We start from the raw sequence: 19357 nt of genomic DNA on the forward strand, positions 1-19357 counted from the left end.
GAATCAACTCAGATTTGAAATATTAATAAACTGTAATTTATAATGTAACATGGGATACATTAAAATTCACGTCGTTCTATATTTTTCTATTTTAAAAGATCCTAACGATTAAATGAATGATTAAATGAATCACTAATATATTTTAATTGGAATTCCTGAAATTTCAAGTCTTTTGCGTTCAATTTATCGTGTTCTATTTTACCTGATTTTCGAGGTGCGTCCGAAAATTCGGGCTGTACAGGAGACTGTGGAGACTTCAAATTTTCCCTGCTGCCAAATGGGCTAGATGCCTGGAGGAGTCGTAAAGAATTAGAAAGAATCGAATTATAACATTGATAACACGAAGCAAGGTAGATAATTTGTAACGAGTGGTACATACTTGAGACATTAGTGAACTATCGAAACCACCCTCTGAAAGATCCTTACTCCAATAATGAGTGTGTGCAATCTCCAATAGCTGGAAGACTGACGCCATTCCACCTAAACCGAAGTTATTGTAAGTGTGTCCAAGACCGTGAGCCACTGCTTGAAGGCACTTTAGCATTCCCTTGTAAACTGGTTTCGAGATACACTGTTGATAAAAAGCGGAACGAAGAGAAGTTCATGAATGTTGAAATTGGCATTATGACCATATGTATACATCATGAAGGTTTTGTATAAATTACACTCACCACATCGTCGATATGATCGTCAGGACTAATCTTCTTATGAAGACCCTTATTCAGTTTCGTCACCACCAGATCTCGATAGCTCTCATCCTCCATTAGTTTCTTCAGCCTGTTCAGTTTTAGCCAACCAACGCCTTCGCCGGCTATCACCTGATTCACCACCTGATATAAATTCATAAAATATCTCTCTTATAATTGAATGTTAATTCCAATTCTGTGTAATATAGCAAAATAAATATTAATAAATGAAAGAACTTACATCCGTGAGGAAAGCTTGATTGTCGCTATTTGTACTAGATCTCTCTGCATTCTGCATCCTCTGAATATCTTCCTGATTAGCTTTATTCGTCGAGTGTTTTATCAATGACGAGCGTTCGACCAATCCTGTTTTACCTAAATAAGACGAAACAATTTAAAGAGTCAGAAATTAATTTATAATTAGTCGAGATTGAAAAAGGATAATAAATACTTTTAGGGAAAGGTCCGAGTAATGGTGTCTTCTTATCCGCCTTTTGGGACTGAGGGGAGCCGGTATTTCGATTAGAACTACTTTTACTACCTACAAGTGTAAAAAGAGAAATACACAAAATGAATTATTTTATATATTTTTTATCATTTGTATATCTTCTTGTATTGTATTTGTACAATAAATAAGAAAGAAGAGATTAAACGTACCAAACAGATCGCTAAACATGTTGCTCGTTTGCGTAGCGATGCCATTTAAATCACTACTAATATTGCTGAAAAAATCACGTCCGATTTCCCGGCGCCCTCCGCGGTTATCCGAAGCGACCAATTGCGTAGTACTCGAATCTCTTCGTTGCAACATTCCCGGAGGCGATGGGGGTGAATGCTGCGTATCGCCAAGGCCCTAAATAATTTCATTTCGTAAAATTTTTTTCTTAGAATTTTAATTTTGAAACACAGTTCTTTCACTTGAAATTAAACCGTTCAGTTCCCTTTAAAAGAAACTTTCTATTTTTAATATTCTTATTTAGCGTATTTTCTCCGTATCAATAAACTTTTAAAGTTTGTTTCAAGTATTTGCGCTATTGTTATAAGATTTATTGGGAATTTCTTTGGAACTTCGAAGTGTCTTCAAAGTTTCTTTAGAAACTTTTTGAAAGAGAGATCCTGATTAATCCAGTAGATGAATCAGTTTCAAAGATTTCCAAATCTAACGAAATGAAGAAATGTATCATTAATAATAATGTGGCGTACCTTGAGTAAACCTTTCTTCGCAGCAACCTCTTTGGCACTTTTCGTCAAGTCTCCAAAAGTGCTCTTGCTTACGTACGTTAAATCATCGAATGTATTTTTGCTGACTCCAGCCGCGGTTTTACTAGCTTCCAAAGCGCTCTTCGAAGCTTCTTGGACAGATTTCGTTGCCTCCCCCATGGCTTTCTTCGTCTGTTGCGTCAACTGTTTAATATTTAAACGAAAAATTAAATATCTTCTACTTAATTTAAGTATTATAATTATATCGTTTAATTTAAATATTATAATTAATGTTTTGAGATAAAGACTCACTTGTTCCAATGGCGCGAAGAGACTATCTTCCCCGGCCTCTGTAATCTTCTCCTTCGCCTGATGTTTCAACTGTAAAACAAAAAGAAAAAAGCTGCAATTATTTACAGAAAAGGATTATTGAAAGTTTTCAAGGAAAATAAACTATAAGGAAATTGTACTATAATTCATATCAAAAGTATTTGGGGCTGGTATGATTATTATCGGAAGAATCTTAAATTATCGATAAAAGGTATAGCCAATGATGAGATTAGCAATAATAATCTGAAAAGCCCTAATTTTCTGTATAAATCATTAACCATTCTGTTACAATTTTAAACCATCATGGACATTATTAAAATTTAAAAAGCGTTAAACGTGATCGTTCTTCAGTCAAATTCTATAACATCTAAAATTCCATGATTTCCGAATATTCACAATATTCAAGGCCACAAAGATACCTTATCCATCTGAGCAAGAATTCCATCCTGGCTGCTCTGTCTCTTAGTTTCACGGACCAAATCCTTCGCCTGGCTCGCTATTTGTTCTAACAACGATCCTTGAGAACCTTGTCTTAACACACCATTTCCAGTCACACTGGAGGCTTGTCTTGGTAAACCTTCGGCCTGCTTCTGTCCACTAGTATTCACAGATAATTGTCGAGAAACCATCGACGATTCACTTTCGTTGCTACTGTTACTACTCGTCTGTCGAGAAAATGGTCCTGCTCCAAAGCTCGACGTCCTTGCTAAAACGTTGCCCACACTTGGGTGACGCTGCAGGCTTGCCGCACTTGGTTGAATCTTTGAAATAACACGAATAACGGATAACATTAATTATCGTAAGCTATTTTGAGGATTTATCGAATATTTCTGAAGAGGACGCTTGTTCTTGGAGAAAGATCCTTGTGGGAAGAAAGACCGGACAGTTTTCAACTTTACATACACCTACATTTAAATATCGAAAGATGAAATAGAGGAAGAATTCCTTCTTTAATTTAAGGGAGAATTTCTCTAATTGTAAATTTGGTAAGTTTTTGATTCAATTGTTAGATATGTTAATCGTTAATTTTTTGGAATATTATACAAGTTCTACCCTTTGCCGTATAATATCGAATTTATATATATTTATATAATATCGAATAATATCGGAAGACAGATAAAGATTGTTATGTAAAAAGCTTTCGATTCAAAAGACAAGAGATAAGATATTTAAGAGAGGAAAGTAAATATAAATACACAGAGTAACGTAAGTGAAGAAAAAGGTGATACTACGTATATATGTACATGAAGAATGAAGTTTAAAACAGGAAATAAAATATTTTCAGATGAGACATTTATAATATTATATATTAAAATACTTATTTCATAATCATAGTATGGAATGTTAAATGCAACATGTATCGCTGTAAAATTTAAAAAAACGTTCTTTATCGACGTCTGAGGCTGGTCAAGGCCGGTGGAGGCTGGGTCAATTCTAACAAATGCAGATGTTTTACGTTCCTTACTTTCTATACCGTACAATGACGTCATTATTCTATAAAACTACGCGAACAATTTTATCATTATATGGAGATAGAAATTCTTCTCGTTTGACGTGATAATAATCAAGTCTTTGCCAGGCGAGAGTTAAATAGAGAAAGCAGTCAGTCGTCTTTAAAATTTCCTAGAAAACAGGCCTGTGGAGACGATTATTCTTACAATATTCTCTGTTGTATACATATAATTGGATAGTGGTATTCTGAAATGATGTTATAAATAAAAAAGATGATTAAGCAAAGATGACACAACTCTTCGTAGTCTGACTTAACTTGTTATTAAATTATAAGGCAAAGGGTTAAAATAAGTTGAGACCGATTGATCGAAAGGATAATTGATGCTTTGAGATGAAGGTTTATATTACATACAGCTTTGATGAAATGTCATAGAGGTTGTTAATTTCAATTTTGGGGAATGAAAAAAGATACCATGCATTTGACTTAATTTATCCGTAAAATATTGATACGATAATAAACATATCAATGAACTACATTGGGACAGTTTTATCAATGAAACGTTTTGTAGATTACATACAAATAATACATACAAATCTTTTTAATACGAAAACGATTTAAAAAATGCTTGAAATGAATCTTAGGAGAAAAATATAAGAAAGAAGAAGAAATTTCCACTACAGAATTAAAAACCAAATAAGTGGGAAGAAAAAGATGTTTGAATGATGAAATTCTGAAAGGAAACACTAGAGAAACGTAGAAGAATAAAGGAAAATCAATACTATAGAATTGCAGAAAGAATCAACAGACATCGGAAAATGGAAAACATTAGAGATACAGGAAATCTATATTATAAGATTCCAAGAAACAACACTGAAAATGCTTCAAAAAATAAGACAGATCTATACTTTGAAATTTTAAAAGAAATCACTAAAAAGGCATCGAGAAGCAAAAGAAATCTATAGCATATGAAATTCAAAGAGAAACTCCTAAAGAAGTTTCAAAAACTTAAAATATATTCGTACCATATACTTAGAACAAACATTGAAAAGTGAAAAATTATCCAAAGGAAAAGAAATTATTTGAGCGATATCGAACATCGAACGATAGATGAAAGTGTAAATGAAATGAAAGGAAGTCTTCGTAACTCGATAACGAAATGTCAAACGACCATGAAAAAGAGGGTTTTCCATGCTGAACACATCGAGTGGAAAATCTGCTGCTTTTCGATGATATACCGCATGCAAAGTTCAAAACAACATCAAAACGAAAAAAATCGATAGAAAGTAGTCGATAGATGTTACACCAGTCAATAGACCACCAATGAAGGATGAACTCACAGGAACGACATATCTACTGACGCGAGAAGTCCTGTGGGATGTGGCAGGACGTTCGGTGTCGCCGATGCTCGGAGTCGCTAAAGAACGTCCCTTCCCTACTCCAAACTGTCCTACTGAACTTTGTGCGCTCAGGATTGTGCGTGGTGTTATCGTGGACGCTGAGTCTGACTCAAAGCTACCACCTTCCTCTTTATCCTATGATTAAGCACTTTGTTAGGACGTCGAGCGTAATGAGGATACTTTTATTTTGTCAATAGTTTAGCAGTTTTTTAAGAGTTGCTTCGTGTTGGAGATTGATACGGTATGTTCTATGTATAATGAGATTCGTATAGATAGAATGATACGAAAGAAGAATTAAAAATTATAGGAGCAAGATAAGATTTCAGGTTTTTTCTTTTGAATAAAAAGATTTAAGATTTTGGAATAAAGATATAATTTTTAACTCTTCTTTTCTTATTACTCCGTAGTAAGGATAAATTTAGAAAATAATTGTGGAATGATCCTAAGCAGAAAATTACGTATGCTAGCAACTAAAGTTTCATTTGAGAATGAAGGACTATTATGTGTGAAGTAGAAGTCAGAAATTTAAAAAAAGGAAATTAATCTAGGATTCTGTTACTCTGGTACATTCTGTTGGGAAGAAAATTACTATTGATAAGTGTAGCATTAATTGCAAATTAATAACAAAAGCAAGCAGAATTGAGTACATATATATTTTTAAAAGTACTCACATTGGTTGATTGTGAACCTTCTTGAACTTTGGGGTTTAACTCGAACTCAGAGTCCCTGTTGAAACTAGGACTGCTTAGGTCACTGTGACTGGAGGAAGTGCTCAAAGGACTTTCTGGCCTTACTGTCGATTCTTCGTCCACTCCAGGATATCGCAATGAACTGGGTGGATCGTAAACGTTCTTTGGGTCTACAGACAGGGACATTGGTTGAGGCTGCGCCACTTGTGAACAATTGTAGCCTGTAAAACAAATTATATCCGATTAAGAAATAGAATTATCAATGAATTAAATTAAAATTCATTCTAGATTCTCCTTTGATTCCATCATTAGAATATTTCAGATAAGAGTAAACGATTCTAATTGATGTTACATTTTTTTCGTTTTAAGTATGAGCCTTCTTAAACATTACAGCTTTTATCAACACTCGTTTACTTCCATTTCTAATAATTTCAATATACCAGTTCTGTCAAACATAAACGGTTCTTAAAAACGTATTTAACTGCAGATATTTGTGTAAATTCATGTATTTGTGAACACAATCAAAGAAATGGGGAATCGAAGCTTATCTCATTTAACTGAGATTTAGCTACATAACTCTAATTCCTAAATACTATAACAATCATTTTCTACATTAACATTGCGTTTGATTACATTTACACTGCACATTAAATTAAAAAAAAAATGATTTATTTGTTAATTACGGCTACTCACTTGGAGATAAGTCGGATGACACCATCTCGGATACAAAATCGCTCAGCGACGAATAAGAGGAACTCGTACTCTCAGCACCTTCCGAGTCAGATCCGCTTTCGTCAGTCGGTTGACTCTCGTGTTCCTTCATCGCCTTCAAAGCGTTCGCCAACGAGCTACCATTGTCCCAAACAGGAAAATAAATAGGTTCTAAATTCGAGGCGTACCACTTTGGCTTGTCTCCGATTTGAGCTGGGTCAAACACCCCTGTTTGCACTCTCAAGAACGCGACGTTGCTGGGAGTGAGCGACCACTCAGCCAAAAATTCCACCGCCTGAGTTCTAGCGAACTTATTCAAGAAATGACTGGTCCGTGGCCTTGATCGGAGAAAAGAATTGATCTGAAAGGCGACTACAGGCCTCGGATATAGCCTGAGTGTCCTCGTATGCTCGGTGAAGTTCGCCAAAAGGTTCTGAGAGTTGAAGAAACGCACCATGGCCACTCTCGTAGCGACGTCTACAGAGTCCACGTCGTTTCCATAAATGAATGGGTTGAAAGATTGTATGGTTTGGGAAGAGAATGGTTTTTGAGGTGACGAGGAACCCGCTGACTGAGATATAGAGGAACGACGATGACCGGAAGCCGCGCTGGTTCCTGGGGAACTCGCTGGACTCGGATGATGCTCGACGCTAGGTCTATGCTTCATTGACGACACACTGTGAAGAATTGGTTTAATTGTAACAAGAGTTAATTGCTTCGATAGTGTTAGTATTAGCTGACTGTGAATGTTCATGCAAATTCATATTTTTATGAATGCAATTGAAGAAATGGCACTTAAGCAGAACTTTGCCTCACTCTGCTAGATATTGTTATGGTGATCAAAATACTTCGGATATTCTATTTCTGCCTATTATGAATTCTGCACATTTTTTCAATTATAAATTTTCTATAAATTTTCTTACAATTGTCTAGTTATTGGTCTCTAAGCCTTCTCTTCTTTAAATTCAATCCTACTCTTTTTATTCGTTTTGTTTTTATCGCATTCGATATTCAGTTGTGAAACATTCTCTGTTATTCTGTGGGGTAAAAGAATAGTAAAAAGTAAAAATTCAATCAGCAGTAAACGCATTAACGCGCTTCGTATTCACGAAGGTATAAAAGAAAGTTGAAATTGATATTGAAATAAGAGTAAGGTAGATGAAAGCTTAAACTAAAAGCATAGAAAAGGTAAATCGAAAAGAATAGAGATTGAAGCGAATAAAAATAGAGATAAAATAAAGAAGGGATAAGAGGCAGCAGAAAGAAACATAAGAACGGAAAGGAATAAGATGTTTAACTAGAAGAAACTAAACATTTCTCATCTACAGTTTTTACGTTATTAATTACAAAAACATTCATTGAACAAGGTGGAGTTTCTTTTAAAAATCATGACGCTATGATAAACCAATGGACGGTAAAAATTCGTCAAAAAATATATTGAAACTTTTTGAACAATCTAATACATATATAACTATAGAAAAATTGCAAACAACCATTGAATTTAATCTATTGGATTGGTGCTCGTAAAATATCATTATCATTATTATAATGACACTCGCTATAAAACACGAAATATGGTTCAAGGGTTGCAAAAATTAAAGAAACCAATAGGATTAATATAATTGCCAACCTTAAAGTGGACAAATGAGAAGTTAGGCTTTCCCTTCTACTTGGAGCTTGCAGAGAAGTCCTCGGAGAAGTGTCTTGCGAAAGCGTTTGCGGAACTGACATACTAGCCATTGCCTAGAAAAAGAAACACCATCCAATAAGAAAAACGCAGAGTAATAATACAATTTTCTAGATATCTTCCTATCAAGAGCTCGCGTTTCAGAATTTGTCGTATTGTTTAAGCAACTACGTCTACTCGGTCTATTCTATAACTATACTACACTTCCTAGATCGTAGTCTCTAAAAAGCTTCCGGTTCCTTCCCTTGAAACGGAAATAACACGTGCTCTGTATCCTCTAAGAATGAATAATCAAATAAAAAAATAAAATCTACTTGTCGTAGGTATATGAGGCAAAATTAGTCCATGCCGCTAACTACAACACAAGGAGTGTATCACCTATATATTTATGGTTCATGCAAAGAGTGGATAAATGAAATATTTACACCAGAGCCGGTTTGGTCCATCAGTTGCATTGCCTGCGGAACCGATTAAACGAGGAATGATTAAATCAACTTGGTTCATTGTCAATATTGTTGTCTACCGTAGAGAGATATACTAGAGTATATTTCGTCTCTTTTTCTAATTTTGTCATATTAACTCCTTCGCAGCTTTTCATACGATATTACATTTTAACGTTAAAGTTACAGTAATAGCCTTATCTTTTATAAGTTACATATTAAGTAGCTACATAATAATACAATATTATTGTCATCCATGGTTCAAACATTTCATTTACGTATATAAGTAAGAATTGTGCATGACTCTGAATGAATGCTATCAACGAAAATGTTCAATTATTTAAAACGTAATGTTGCAGAAATATCTCAAAATTCTCCAATAATAATCGGCTTCACTTTTTAGTTCTTAATTCGTCAATTCGTAAAATTTGCACTGTATAGAATTTTCCTACGTACTTTATCGTTTATACATACGTACAAATGCATACGCTTAAACATATAATAATAATAATAATAATGAGTATACATATCGTACGACTGTACCAACTTATGTAATGTAATTGTGGTCGCTAATGACCTATATTAGTCGATGCGACAATAAATAATATATTTTCCTATATGGAAGCCTACAGAAATATCTCGGAATTTATTTGCAATTAACTTTGGAATTATTTAATTCTTAATTTTTTTAAATTCTTTGGTCTTCTTTTTTCCTAATACTTTATTCGCTAGGCTGCGAAAGGGTTAATCTTGATCGTGATAAATGTCTATTTATTTACCTGTTTCAAGTGGTTCTTTAGTACGGTGCCTTCTGGTTCGGGTAATGGGGGCAATTGATCACCCAGACCAGTAGGTGCGTTTATTTTATTGCTGTCTAGATCCACTAGCCAAATGTCATCGGGCATTTTAAAGTTCGTTTTGAACAATAAAAAAGTAGCGGGTATTCCGATAACAAATGGTGTAGGTGCAAGCAACAACTGTTCCGCGCAGCTCATGCACGTGGGTAACAATGGTATCGCGGGGAACATATACTCCAGAGGATAAATCATCGTTACGAACGCCATTACGGACATCGACAGGGCATTGTAGTCGCGGGATTGCAACACGATCTGCAAACAAATATAATTTATTCATCGATTAATTCCATTTCTTCTGTTATCTTCATTCCCAATATTATCAGAAAATTAAGAGAGTGAAACTGAGAAATTTAAAAAAATTGAGAACTACTGTGTTTACAATAGTATATTATTTTTATCACATCGTGGAAGATTAACTTTAAAACAATCGTTAGAGAAAGAACGAGTGAAAAGAAGGAATGAGGTATAAAAATCAAACGTGGAAATTCTCTAATTGTTCTGAGCAACGTAGTAAGAATCTTCAGTCTAAAGTATCGGATTATTGAAGATATAATTGGGAAAATCAATTTCCTTAAATCTCTTATCCTAAATTTGAATAAACAGAAAATCTTAAACAGGCTGAAGACGTTTTACAAAAATTCAAATCTTATAAATTACACTAAATATATTGATTAGTACCTGACAAAGAATTCGTCAAAAATGAAAGATACGCTTGGAAAATTTTCTTTCTAAAGAAAAGATCACTTTCAAGAGAAAATAATTGTTATTTAAATGGTTAAAAGAAAGATTACCTTGTGCTCCAAGAGAATCAACGTGAGGACCTTCAAGCATATGTCAACGCCAAGAAGTTCCAGGGGTAGATGCAGAGGGAAATCAACGAGAGAAAATCTAGTGTGGTCTGGGAGTGCAAAACAGAGTGGTGGCTGCATACTTTGCGACACGATCTCGACTTCGACGCGTGTCTTTTCCGGAACAGGTACAGGGCTGCTTAACAATCGCAATATCCACGTCTCGATCTCTCGGACATCGTGTAGCACTATCGATGGTGTTCCCTCCAGTGTTTGTCCTGTTAAAACGCTCCACACGGTGTCTCTGTTAAAAATCGGCAGACAATTTCTGTTTTTAAGAAACTCGTTCTTCATTTATTTACTTATATCTCAATTGAGTGTTTAAAAACAATTGAAAGCTGCGTTAATCACCGCATTAAGGTTTGGAATATAATACAGTGCAATACGTATAATACCATGATATAAAAATATGTATCGTATTTAGAACAATAGTTCTGAAACTAAAGTTACTTGAAGCGAAGACTCTCGAGCGAGGAACAAATCAAAATAACTAAATAGAAGAACAAGAAGTATTTCTGTTAAACTCTTAACATACTTTCGTATCTCATAGACAAACATTCGTCACAAAGAATATCATCATTTCCACTGAGAATCATTAAAAAATATTTGTACCGTAATCCCTACGTTTATAGTAATACGCAATCGACAGACAAAAATAGAAACTATCGTTAATACAACCGACGCGATGGGAAATGAAGTGAGAGAGGAGCAATGAAACAGAGGCACGTACAAATAGCATGCGAAATGAGATTTGAATATTCATAAGGAAGAATTAGCGAGTGAACGCAAGTGGATGTAAGTTTGCTGTTGTAAGGATTAATCCTTACCTGTTGGTCTGCCGGGAAGCACCGACTTTCTGCGGTGAAGAACTCTCGTTACACGCATCGATGATCTTCTTCAAAATGAAAAGGCATTCCCGGAACATCGAAAAGAACGGATGATGGGAAATGATACATAACGACGTTAGCGAATGATTTCGTATCCTCTGGAAGCAAAATCATGAAATAAAGATAAAGATTACCATACATATGTTAGTTATATATTAGATAAACGATACAACATTTTTGACCAGTTTACCTGTCGTCTACGTGAAGCACGTGGAGACGGAGAATGGCTTCCTCCACTTTCACTATCTCCACTCGGTGCAGTGATACCTAATCTTGGTGCACTTGGTATATGCGAAGTGTCAGAGTCCCTTCTGCTGCTCGGGCAATCTTTTTCTGAATCGCTAGGGCCCACTGCACTGCTCCTATAGTCGCTATAAAGAACAGCTAGAGATACAGTCTTATAATTGGGAAAAATATTCTTTTTAATTAATCAATACAATCAGCGTAAAAGAAAATGGTGAAAATATCCGATTAAAAATGTTGGAGGAATATTCCTAAAAGAATTCTTTCCTATTTCATTGATATTTCCTAAGCTTCCACTTTTTTGTAGTCAGACTATAAGTAACGGCTGAATCTCGATTTTCAGTCTTAGGCGATTCAACGTTTAAATGTTTAAATGTTCGTATAATATACACAGCTGCTAATAACAATTACGTAATTATGGATCTGAATTATAACTTTACTAATGAGTCTGATATTTCACTTGACCTTTCCCGTTGATATCTCGCAAATGAGAGAAAATGAATGGCGTGAATTTTTAATTGTTCGGACAAGCGTTGGTAACTGACAGAATGGGTGTAGTTTCCGGTAATAAGATTATGATAAAATGATGTGTTATATTTCACCTAGAAAAGGCAGAATCGGTGCTCTTTTCCATGCTTTTCCTCCAACTCTCCCTTCGAAACGTCGTATTGTACTTGTCCCTTTTCATCGACACTCCACTCCCGACCGCAGCTCCCATCCTTTCTATTGGTCGATAAAAATTCACGCAGATACCATAGCGAGTTCTCCCTAAAATAATATCGAATAAATACAGTTAAAATACGATATAAATATCAGGAAACCAAGCATTTTACGAATTATATTTATTTGATTCTAATCGCAACACTTCTGCGTTGACTTTTGTTTCTCAAGGCTCCTAATGTCAAAGTTAATTCTTCGAAAGATTATTTTGAGAAACGCAAAGGGAAATAATTGAGTACCGGAGTCTTTGTCCGTGAGGGTGAAAGTGAAGGATGTGGCTTCTCGTAAGGCTGTGCGTTTTGGGCCCACGCTGGTGCAACCCTCGGGTTGACAGAAATAAACCATGTCCAGCGGCAATGGAAAATCTTTGTGATCTTCCACTGGATATCGTCGCAGCAACTCTGGAACCTAAATAATCATAATACATTCATGAACTTTCTAATTAATAAAATTCCGCACCATCTATATGCTTAATACAATTGTATCTTCTGAATCATCTCTTTTCACCACTTTCCACTTTCTTTTAATATACAAATATTTCTCTTCCTTATTTGAAATTCCTTTTTTCACATCCTCGCGTTGCCCTTTTTATCGCTGCTGTTCTCCCTTTGATATCTTTACCACCTCCGCACCACTTCTTTTTATCGTAAAAATTTCTCCTTTATTTTTGTTAAATTCCTTCGTTAATCTTTCTGCTGTAATTCAAATTTCTTGATATCTTCTTAATGTTTCCGCTGTTCCTTGAAATTCTTTTTTTCCGCAAAGTTGTTAAAATGCTTAATGATAAATAATCTTCATAGTTATTACTCGTTTAAAGAAAAATATGTACCTGCACAGGCTGGCGAGAGACTGAGGGTAGTCTGGCCCCCACAATGGCGAGATAATCCACCAAGCGGGGGCACAAGTGCTTCTTCTGTATATCCATCGCTGTAATTTACAGCTCTGTCACCGTTCTGTGCAATGTGTACGGATCATCTGAGCCGTCGGCCTTTCGTCACGATCGCCTCCTGATCGGTTCATGGCTATATCATTCTTCTCTTAATCTTCCATATCTGAAAACACACGCGAATCAATAACTATCGCAGAATTATATTTCCTCTGAAAATTGAGTTCTATTTAATTTGTCCTTCTACGCTAGATCGCCTTGGCATCTCGCCTCCTACTTCGGCTTTTAATTAATTTCATCGATTTTAACACTAGAGCTAACGCACCAGTCAAGATAATCGACATTAAAATCATGTTTTCATAATTAGTAAAAATATACAGCTGTTACTATAATTTTAATCTATCGTTATTTAATTTACTATTATTATTATTATTATTTAGGTACCTGACAAAGATCAACGGTTCTAGTGTCAAAGAATTTCCCTAAAAATTTTTCCAACAGTTTCGATCTGAAGGAAATTTTCCAAGTCTGTATTACAACATTTTTCTATCAATGAATATTTATATTTAGGAAATTTCTATCCTCCAGAATTCTTTTATCCGACCAATTTCTATTGCGATTATTTAGTTTTACCATCAGGGAAATTACCATCTATGAAATTTCTATGCCAGAAATTTCTGTTCGTAACAACCTCTATCTTCAACGAACTTCTGTTCATTGAAATTCGTATTGAGCAAACTTTTCTTCGCTGAAATTTGTTTTGTACCAAATTTCTATCGCGGAAATTTGCATTCACCAAATTTCTGTCATAAAAGCTCCACTCAATTTCTGGAAATTCGTGCTTCAAAAATGTATCTACTACAGTTGCTATTTGATAATAACTGTATGGATACAATAACTTGTAGAACAATTCCTATTTAGAGAGATGTAATCCTTGCACTTTATAACGACGAGGAATTTTATATTTTTCCAACTTAATTTAGAGTTAGATACACGCGATAAACAAAAAGAACGGATTAGACGATGGAAAATAATATTGCCTGAACTGTTAATTGATAGTACGATCTAATAGTACGTAAAACAATATTTGGAGCACGAGGCTCATTGATTTCTTGAGCCTCGTGACCCATATTGGGTTAACAAGAATCACAAAAACGCTCGAGCACTGTACAAGGTTTAAGCCGAGCATAGCTTCTCTGAAGCAATATTTAGGTGAAGATCCCTTAAAAAGGTTCGAGCTTTTAGGTGACATTAACATTGACAAGATTTCCACGTCCCTGAATTTTCTTCAACTTAATCATGATCTACTACAAAACCATTAAAATACGTTAAACATTCTCTTACGGTTCGAGAAACGAAATTTTTCTTAACGTTTAAATAATTATTGCCGCGACATCAAATAATAATTGCGAATTGAAAATTCCTACAGTCCGTAAAATTATTAAAATCGTATGAATTAAACAAAAGAAAATAACGAAGCATTTGTGTTTATATCAAAATTATTATTCTTATACCATATAATCTATAAATAATAAGAAGAATGAGGAACGATATAATAACATTTTGAAGGATACCGTGACTCAGAATTTGCATAATTTAAAAATAGGAATTTCGTTTCAAGAAAAGGATAATTCACAATCGATATATCCCTCCTTAAAGAATGGCACGAGTTTGCGCGGAATAATATCCTCGAGTAGATGCCAAAAATATTTTCGCGTCTTTTCCGTCTTTCTGACCTACTTTTTCCATTTAATTTCGTGGTTTCGACGCTCGCAAGTTTCTCTACTAGTCGTGAGAAAAGGATAATGCGTTCGGAACAACACTTTCCGCTACAGAACGTCCCGTTTCCGGCCCGTTCCGTCACCTCGAGCGAGATAAATTGCAATACGAGATATCACGGTCTCGGTACTATGCTTGAAAATTTACACATACAGCTTGAACATTTCAACAAAAATTCGAGACAGCAAGACTCGGAGAAATTATATTACGAGAACTGATAAGAAATATTTGATTTGTACAATTGTAGGAAAATGTGGAAATTGTGCTCGCTGAATCGTCGAAAATTATCGAAAATTGTCAGTGCGATTCATTGATTTACCCTCGTTAGAATAAAGCTGCAAAATTTCAACAATCCGTCGAGTAATTGCGTTAGATTCCTCTGTATCGATCGGGAGGCAATCAATGAGTCGATTTAGCAATCCTTGACTCGTTTCTCCAGCACTTTCATTTATTTTGCTCTGCATTCTTTTAAGTTATTTTAGAAATTTCAACATTACATTTTGCAGACAACTGATAGCCAAAAAATGAATCAACGCGAACAAACACGTTGATCTGTTCCATACTATCGATTATTGCCAATATCCTTTATATCTCTTCTACTATTAATTATTTCTCTGACTAAACTTTTCTTACGTTATTTCAAACTAAGAATCCTACCTTTTCGGATAATTAATAGGCAAGGAATTGATATGAAGTTGGCGAAAAATATATTATGAGTCGTTCCACTAAAATTCGAGGAGAAGAGTTTTTAATGAAAAGTGATTTTACATATGAGTTGTAGGAATTTGTGTATATATATATATAATAAATATAATTGAATAGAAATAAAAGAGAAGTGAACAAGAGGAAATCGTTCCAAGCGAACAGACCAGTTCACTTCTTCAATGGACGAATCCACGTTTCCACGTTCGTCCAATTATTTCAAATCAACGTTTCGATACGAATCAAACTACAAAGCATTTTTTCTAACGCAATTCACTAGTTTATAAACTTTTCAGCATAGAAATACACGAAAATGTAACAAACAATACATATGACCGAATATGATCGAAGATTATCATGCTTCATCCCTTTATGTTTTCACCCTCTCCAAGAATTCCCAGCTGATATACCATTGTGATCAAACAAAACACGTTTTAGCACACAAATCGACACCTACGACAGCAATTAGACTTCGCCCAATCCATCGATGGTAAAATCTTGATCAAAAGCCCATCGAACAATGCCTACCATGGAAATCACCTAACAAACCCTTAAAATCGACTTGCAAAATCAAAGTAAACGTAGCAGCACATAATTGAAGCTTTACTCGAATGTTTATATACAGGCTGACGCTAAAATAAGTGGCCCCTCTCTGGTAACGTATTTCACTCTGTCTAAATATGAAAAATGGTCTTATAAATATACATTTGTGATAATACTCGCTAAAAATAATTCGAAACTCCCCGGATTATTATCGCTCGTAAAAAATATTTGAAACGCCAATAATTTCGAGACAAGTGTTTTTTCATGCGTTACATATACATTTCCATATATGTAGTATTTTATTTTTAGGTAAAGTAAGACACCAAAGTGGTATCATTTATTTCATCCTTACTCTGCATACGTAATTTTCATCCATGGATTCTTTTGCAAAATGTTATTCAGATAGGAACGTTTCCAATAAATCGTAATATTTCGTTCGACCGAGCAATTTTTCAGGATATTTATATATCAAACTACTTCCGCTCGTCAATTTTGTACGATCAATTTTTCAATACGTCGATTTGCATCGATTTGCGAAAGTCGATTTGCAAAACGAACACGTAGCACACTTTCAGGTAACAGAAGCTTTACAACGTTCCCAGACAATCTTATATGCATAATTCTCGGCTCGTATCTCTTCGTTCCAACAAATTTTTTCAAAAGCTTATAGAATGTAGGATAAAGATCTTTCATCGTCGGATATCATCATCGAACAACGATTCCAACGAACAGGTCGTACGCAGTCAAGGAATGCAACGTTCCTAACATTTCGTATCGTTAAAATTCAGCAAGTTTGATAATACGATACATGGGAACGTACTTATTTCATTATTAAAAATTCAGAAGTTTGATAAATTTAGAATAGCAAAATTTAAACGGATTTAATAAATGCGTCGTTGCAATGCCAGCGGTAAACGACGCTGTATAAATGCAGCGGCTTTGCGCTTCCAATATTTCCCAACTTGTTCAACGATATACCATTAATTTATTAAATGCTGATGTATATAACAATCGAAATTATGGAACATCGTTGGTGAGAAAAAGCAAATGACATCGTTTAGGTCGCGTGTAAACCTCGTTCACATTAGTCGTTTTACCTGAATTGAAGTTACTTTGTAGTTTCAATGCTTTATCAGTATGAGTATATTTTCTTGGCTTGAAATATCTTTCTCGTTAATCAAATCACTTGTCAAATCAAGTCATTGAAATTCGAATAAGTCGGCTAAAAAGCACCAAGCGCAGAAATACGCAACGATATATTTCAAATCGGGTAGATAATAATAATAACACTGTGGAAAAATTTACAGCGATAAGATGGTTTCGAACTGCTGATTCTTAACTCTTAATTAATAATTGCTAATTTCAAATCATATTCGTCGTCCGCGTTCCAGCGAAAAACCATCGCCACAATATCAAATATATAAACTTTTACGAGTACATGCATCTTGGCTACGAAAAGTATCGACACACCGTCGTAGGTATTATAACATTTACATAGTAATTAATTACGTAGATCCAACTATACTAAATTTCGTATCATTTGATAGTACTGCGGACCTTTACGTGTTTATGGAAAATTCGAAGGTGCAAAAATGCATAGAATGCATCGTAGCGAGAATGTAATGTGCAAAGATATATAAAATAAACAAAATGTTTAGTACATAGAAAAACCACCCACCTAGATTCCACACTTTTTAACCATCTCCACGAAAAGTATGAATTTGCATAAATATCATCATCGGGATAAAAATTCGATATTATGAAAACGAAATGTAAAACCTGATAAGAGAAACGCTTCTTGTAGCCACCGTATACTTCAATCCTTAGAACGACAGTCGATCGGAACACGCATTCACTTCCATAGCTTAACTTTGGCCAATTTCAACAAGCTTTCGAGCCAGTTGCACGCGACCTAAACTACGTCGCTCGTTAGATCGCATTAGTGACACTATATAATCGATAGTTTTGCATTTCGATGTAATAAGCTAACGACGTATCGTCGAGAAAGTTGAAAAATATTGGAAACGCATAGCTGCTAGGTGAACTTACGTGTCGTTTAGAACGAGGATCCCGGTGGAAAATCGTCGCTTTTCGTGCACGAGGCCGCACACCGTATCGCCTGACTGGCGATACTACACTGGCGATCGTTCACGACGAGGCTACTAGGCAGGCGTGCGACCAGGGGCGGCACTTGCGTCGGGAAAGGGACACGAAGTTGTCCTCAAATCCCGATGTCTGTCCGGAACCGACCATTTTTCCGGCTTTTTAATTCCCCTTTCGAAATTTCCAATCGATAGGGTCTAAGAGAGGGTGTTCGGAGATTCAGAAGGTGAATTTCTACGGGATACAGTTTTGGGGTGGTTTTCGTGGATAGGAGTAGGAGTAGGCTTTTGAGATAACAGTGGGATTTCGGGGAAACTAGAAGAAAGATGGGCAGATTTTTGATAGAGAAATGGTAAAGAATTATGTGATAAAATGATAAGATTGAATTATACTTATGTAACAGATTTTAAGCTTTTGTGTTCTATGTAATAGATTTTACATTTATAGCGTAGAATTATAGATAGTTCGCGTTTATTTAATATATTTTGAAGACTAGATTCCTGAAGTGATATCGTTAATTTTTTTGTTCTCATATTTTAAAGTTCGAATTATGTTTCCATTCAGAAGTGAAATTTAATGGAAATTAACGAAGAATGAAGGAAATTGGCGATAGAAGAAAGAGGTGAGTGATAGACTTTTTTCGACTGTAATGATATAATTCCTCGGTAATTTTAAATATCTATTGGAAGAATTAGAGTTTGTTTATTGAGAGGGATGAAAAGATTATACATTCTAGTACGGGAAGTTGGAATTTGCAGTAAGGAAAACAAGAGATTGAATTTTACTCTTTATGCGTTTTTAGTGACAGTACTGAAACTGACTTAATATTGTGTAATTGGATTGCGTATTTCAATATACAACTTTAAAGGATGAAGGCTGTTAGAAACATGTACTCGAATTAATGTAACAATGTTGCATAATTGGTAGGTTTAAATATAATTCCTTAAGAAATCCAGACATCTGAAATTGTTCCAGTAATTACAATGGTAAATATAATATTATACGATTATAATAATTGAATATGTTTCCTGGGGAAACTATTATACGTATCTTTTAATTGAGATTAATAACCGGAAGAAAATTCTGAAAAGCAGAATACGACTGAAAGGGTGTTTTCTTGAGCAGTAGCTAAGGGTAACACTCATTCATAAATACTTGTACAGAGAGCACACCTTTACTGGCCATTTCTTTTTATG

General features: G+C 34.9%; 1 protein-coding gene across 9 annotated transcripts in view; it reads right to left on the minus strand.

The window, feature by feature from the left end:
- Positions 1-18224, minus strand: part of LOC126923786 (MAP kinase-activating death domain protein) — a 40115-nt gene extending 21891 nt beyond the window's left edge. For 6 of the 9 annotated variants that reach the window (XM_050737570.1, XM_050737566.1, XM_050737569.1 and 3 more), the window contains exons 1-22: positions 18108-18224; positions 12978-13200; positions 12388-12556; positions 12031-12196; positions 11376-11556; positions 11126-11283; positions 10242-10542; positions 9373-9702; positions 8579-8611; positions 8097-8209; positions 6449-7143; positions 5738-5976; positions 5007-5201; positions 2636-2977; positions 2199-2267; positions 1890-2090; positions 1344-1539; positions 1138-1227; positions 928-1061; positions 672-830; positions 380-571; positions 203-290 (exon numbers count right to left, since the gene is read on the minus strand). In XM_050737570.1, the coding sequence (XP_050593527.1) occupies positions 203-290; positions 380-571; positions 672-830; positions 928-1061; positions 1138-1227; positions 1344-1539; positions 1890-2090; positions 2199-2267; positions 2636-2977; positions 5007-5201; positions 5738-5976; positions 6449-7143; positions 8097-8209; positions 8579-8611; positions 9373-9702; positions 10242-10542; positions 11126-11283; positions 11376-11556; positions 12031-12196; positions 12388-12556; positions 12978-13073 (4147 nt within the window). In that variant the 5' untranslated portion in view covers positions 13074-13200; positions 18108-18224. The remainder of the gene's footprint in view (positions 1-202; positions 291-379; positions 572-671; positions 831-927; positions 1062-1137; positions 1228-1343; positions 1540-1889; positions 2091-2198; positions 2268-2635; positions 2978-5006; positions 5202-5737; positions 5977-6448; positions 7144-8096; positions 8210-8578; positions 8612-9372; positions 9703-10241; positions 10543-11125; positions 11284-11375; positions 11557-12030; positions 12197-12387; positions 12557-12977; positions 13201-18107) is intronic. The other 3 variants (XM_050737567.1, XM_050737568.1, XM_050737571.1) reach the window with 3 other exon arrangements.
- Between the last annotated feature and the right edge of the window lie 1133 nt (positions 18225-19357).

Source organism: Bombus affinis, chromosome 14, assembly GCF_024516045.1.
Source record: "Bombus affinis isolate iyBomAffi1 chromosome 14, iyBomAffi1.2, whole genome shotgun sequence".
Taxonomy (NCBI): Eukaryota; Metazoa; Arthropoda; class Insecta; order Hymenoptera; family Apidae; genus Bombus; species Bombus affinis.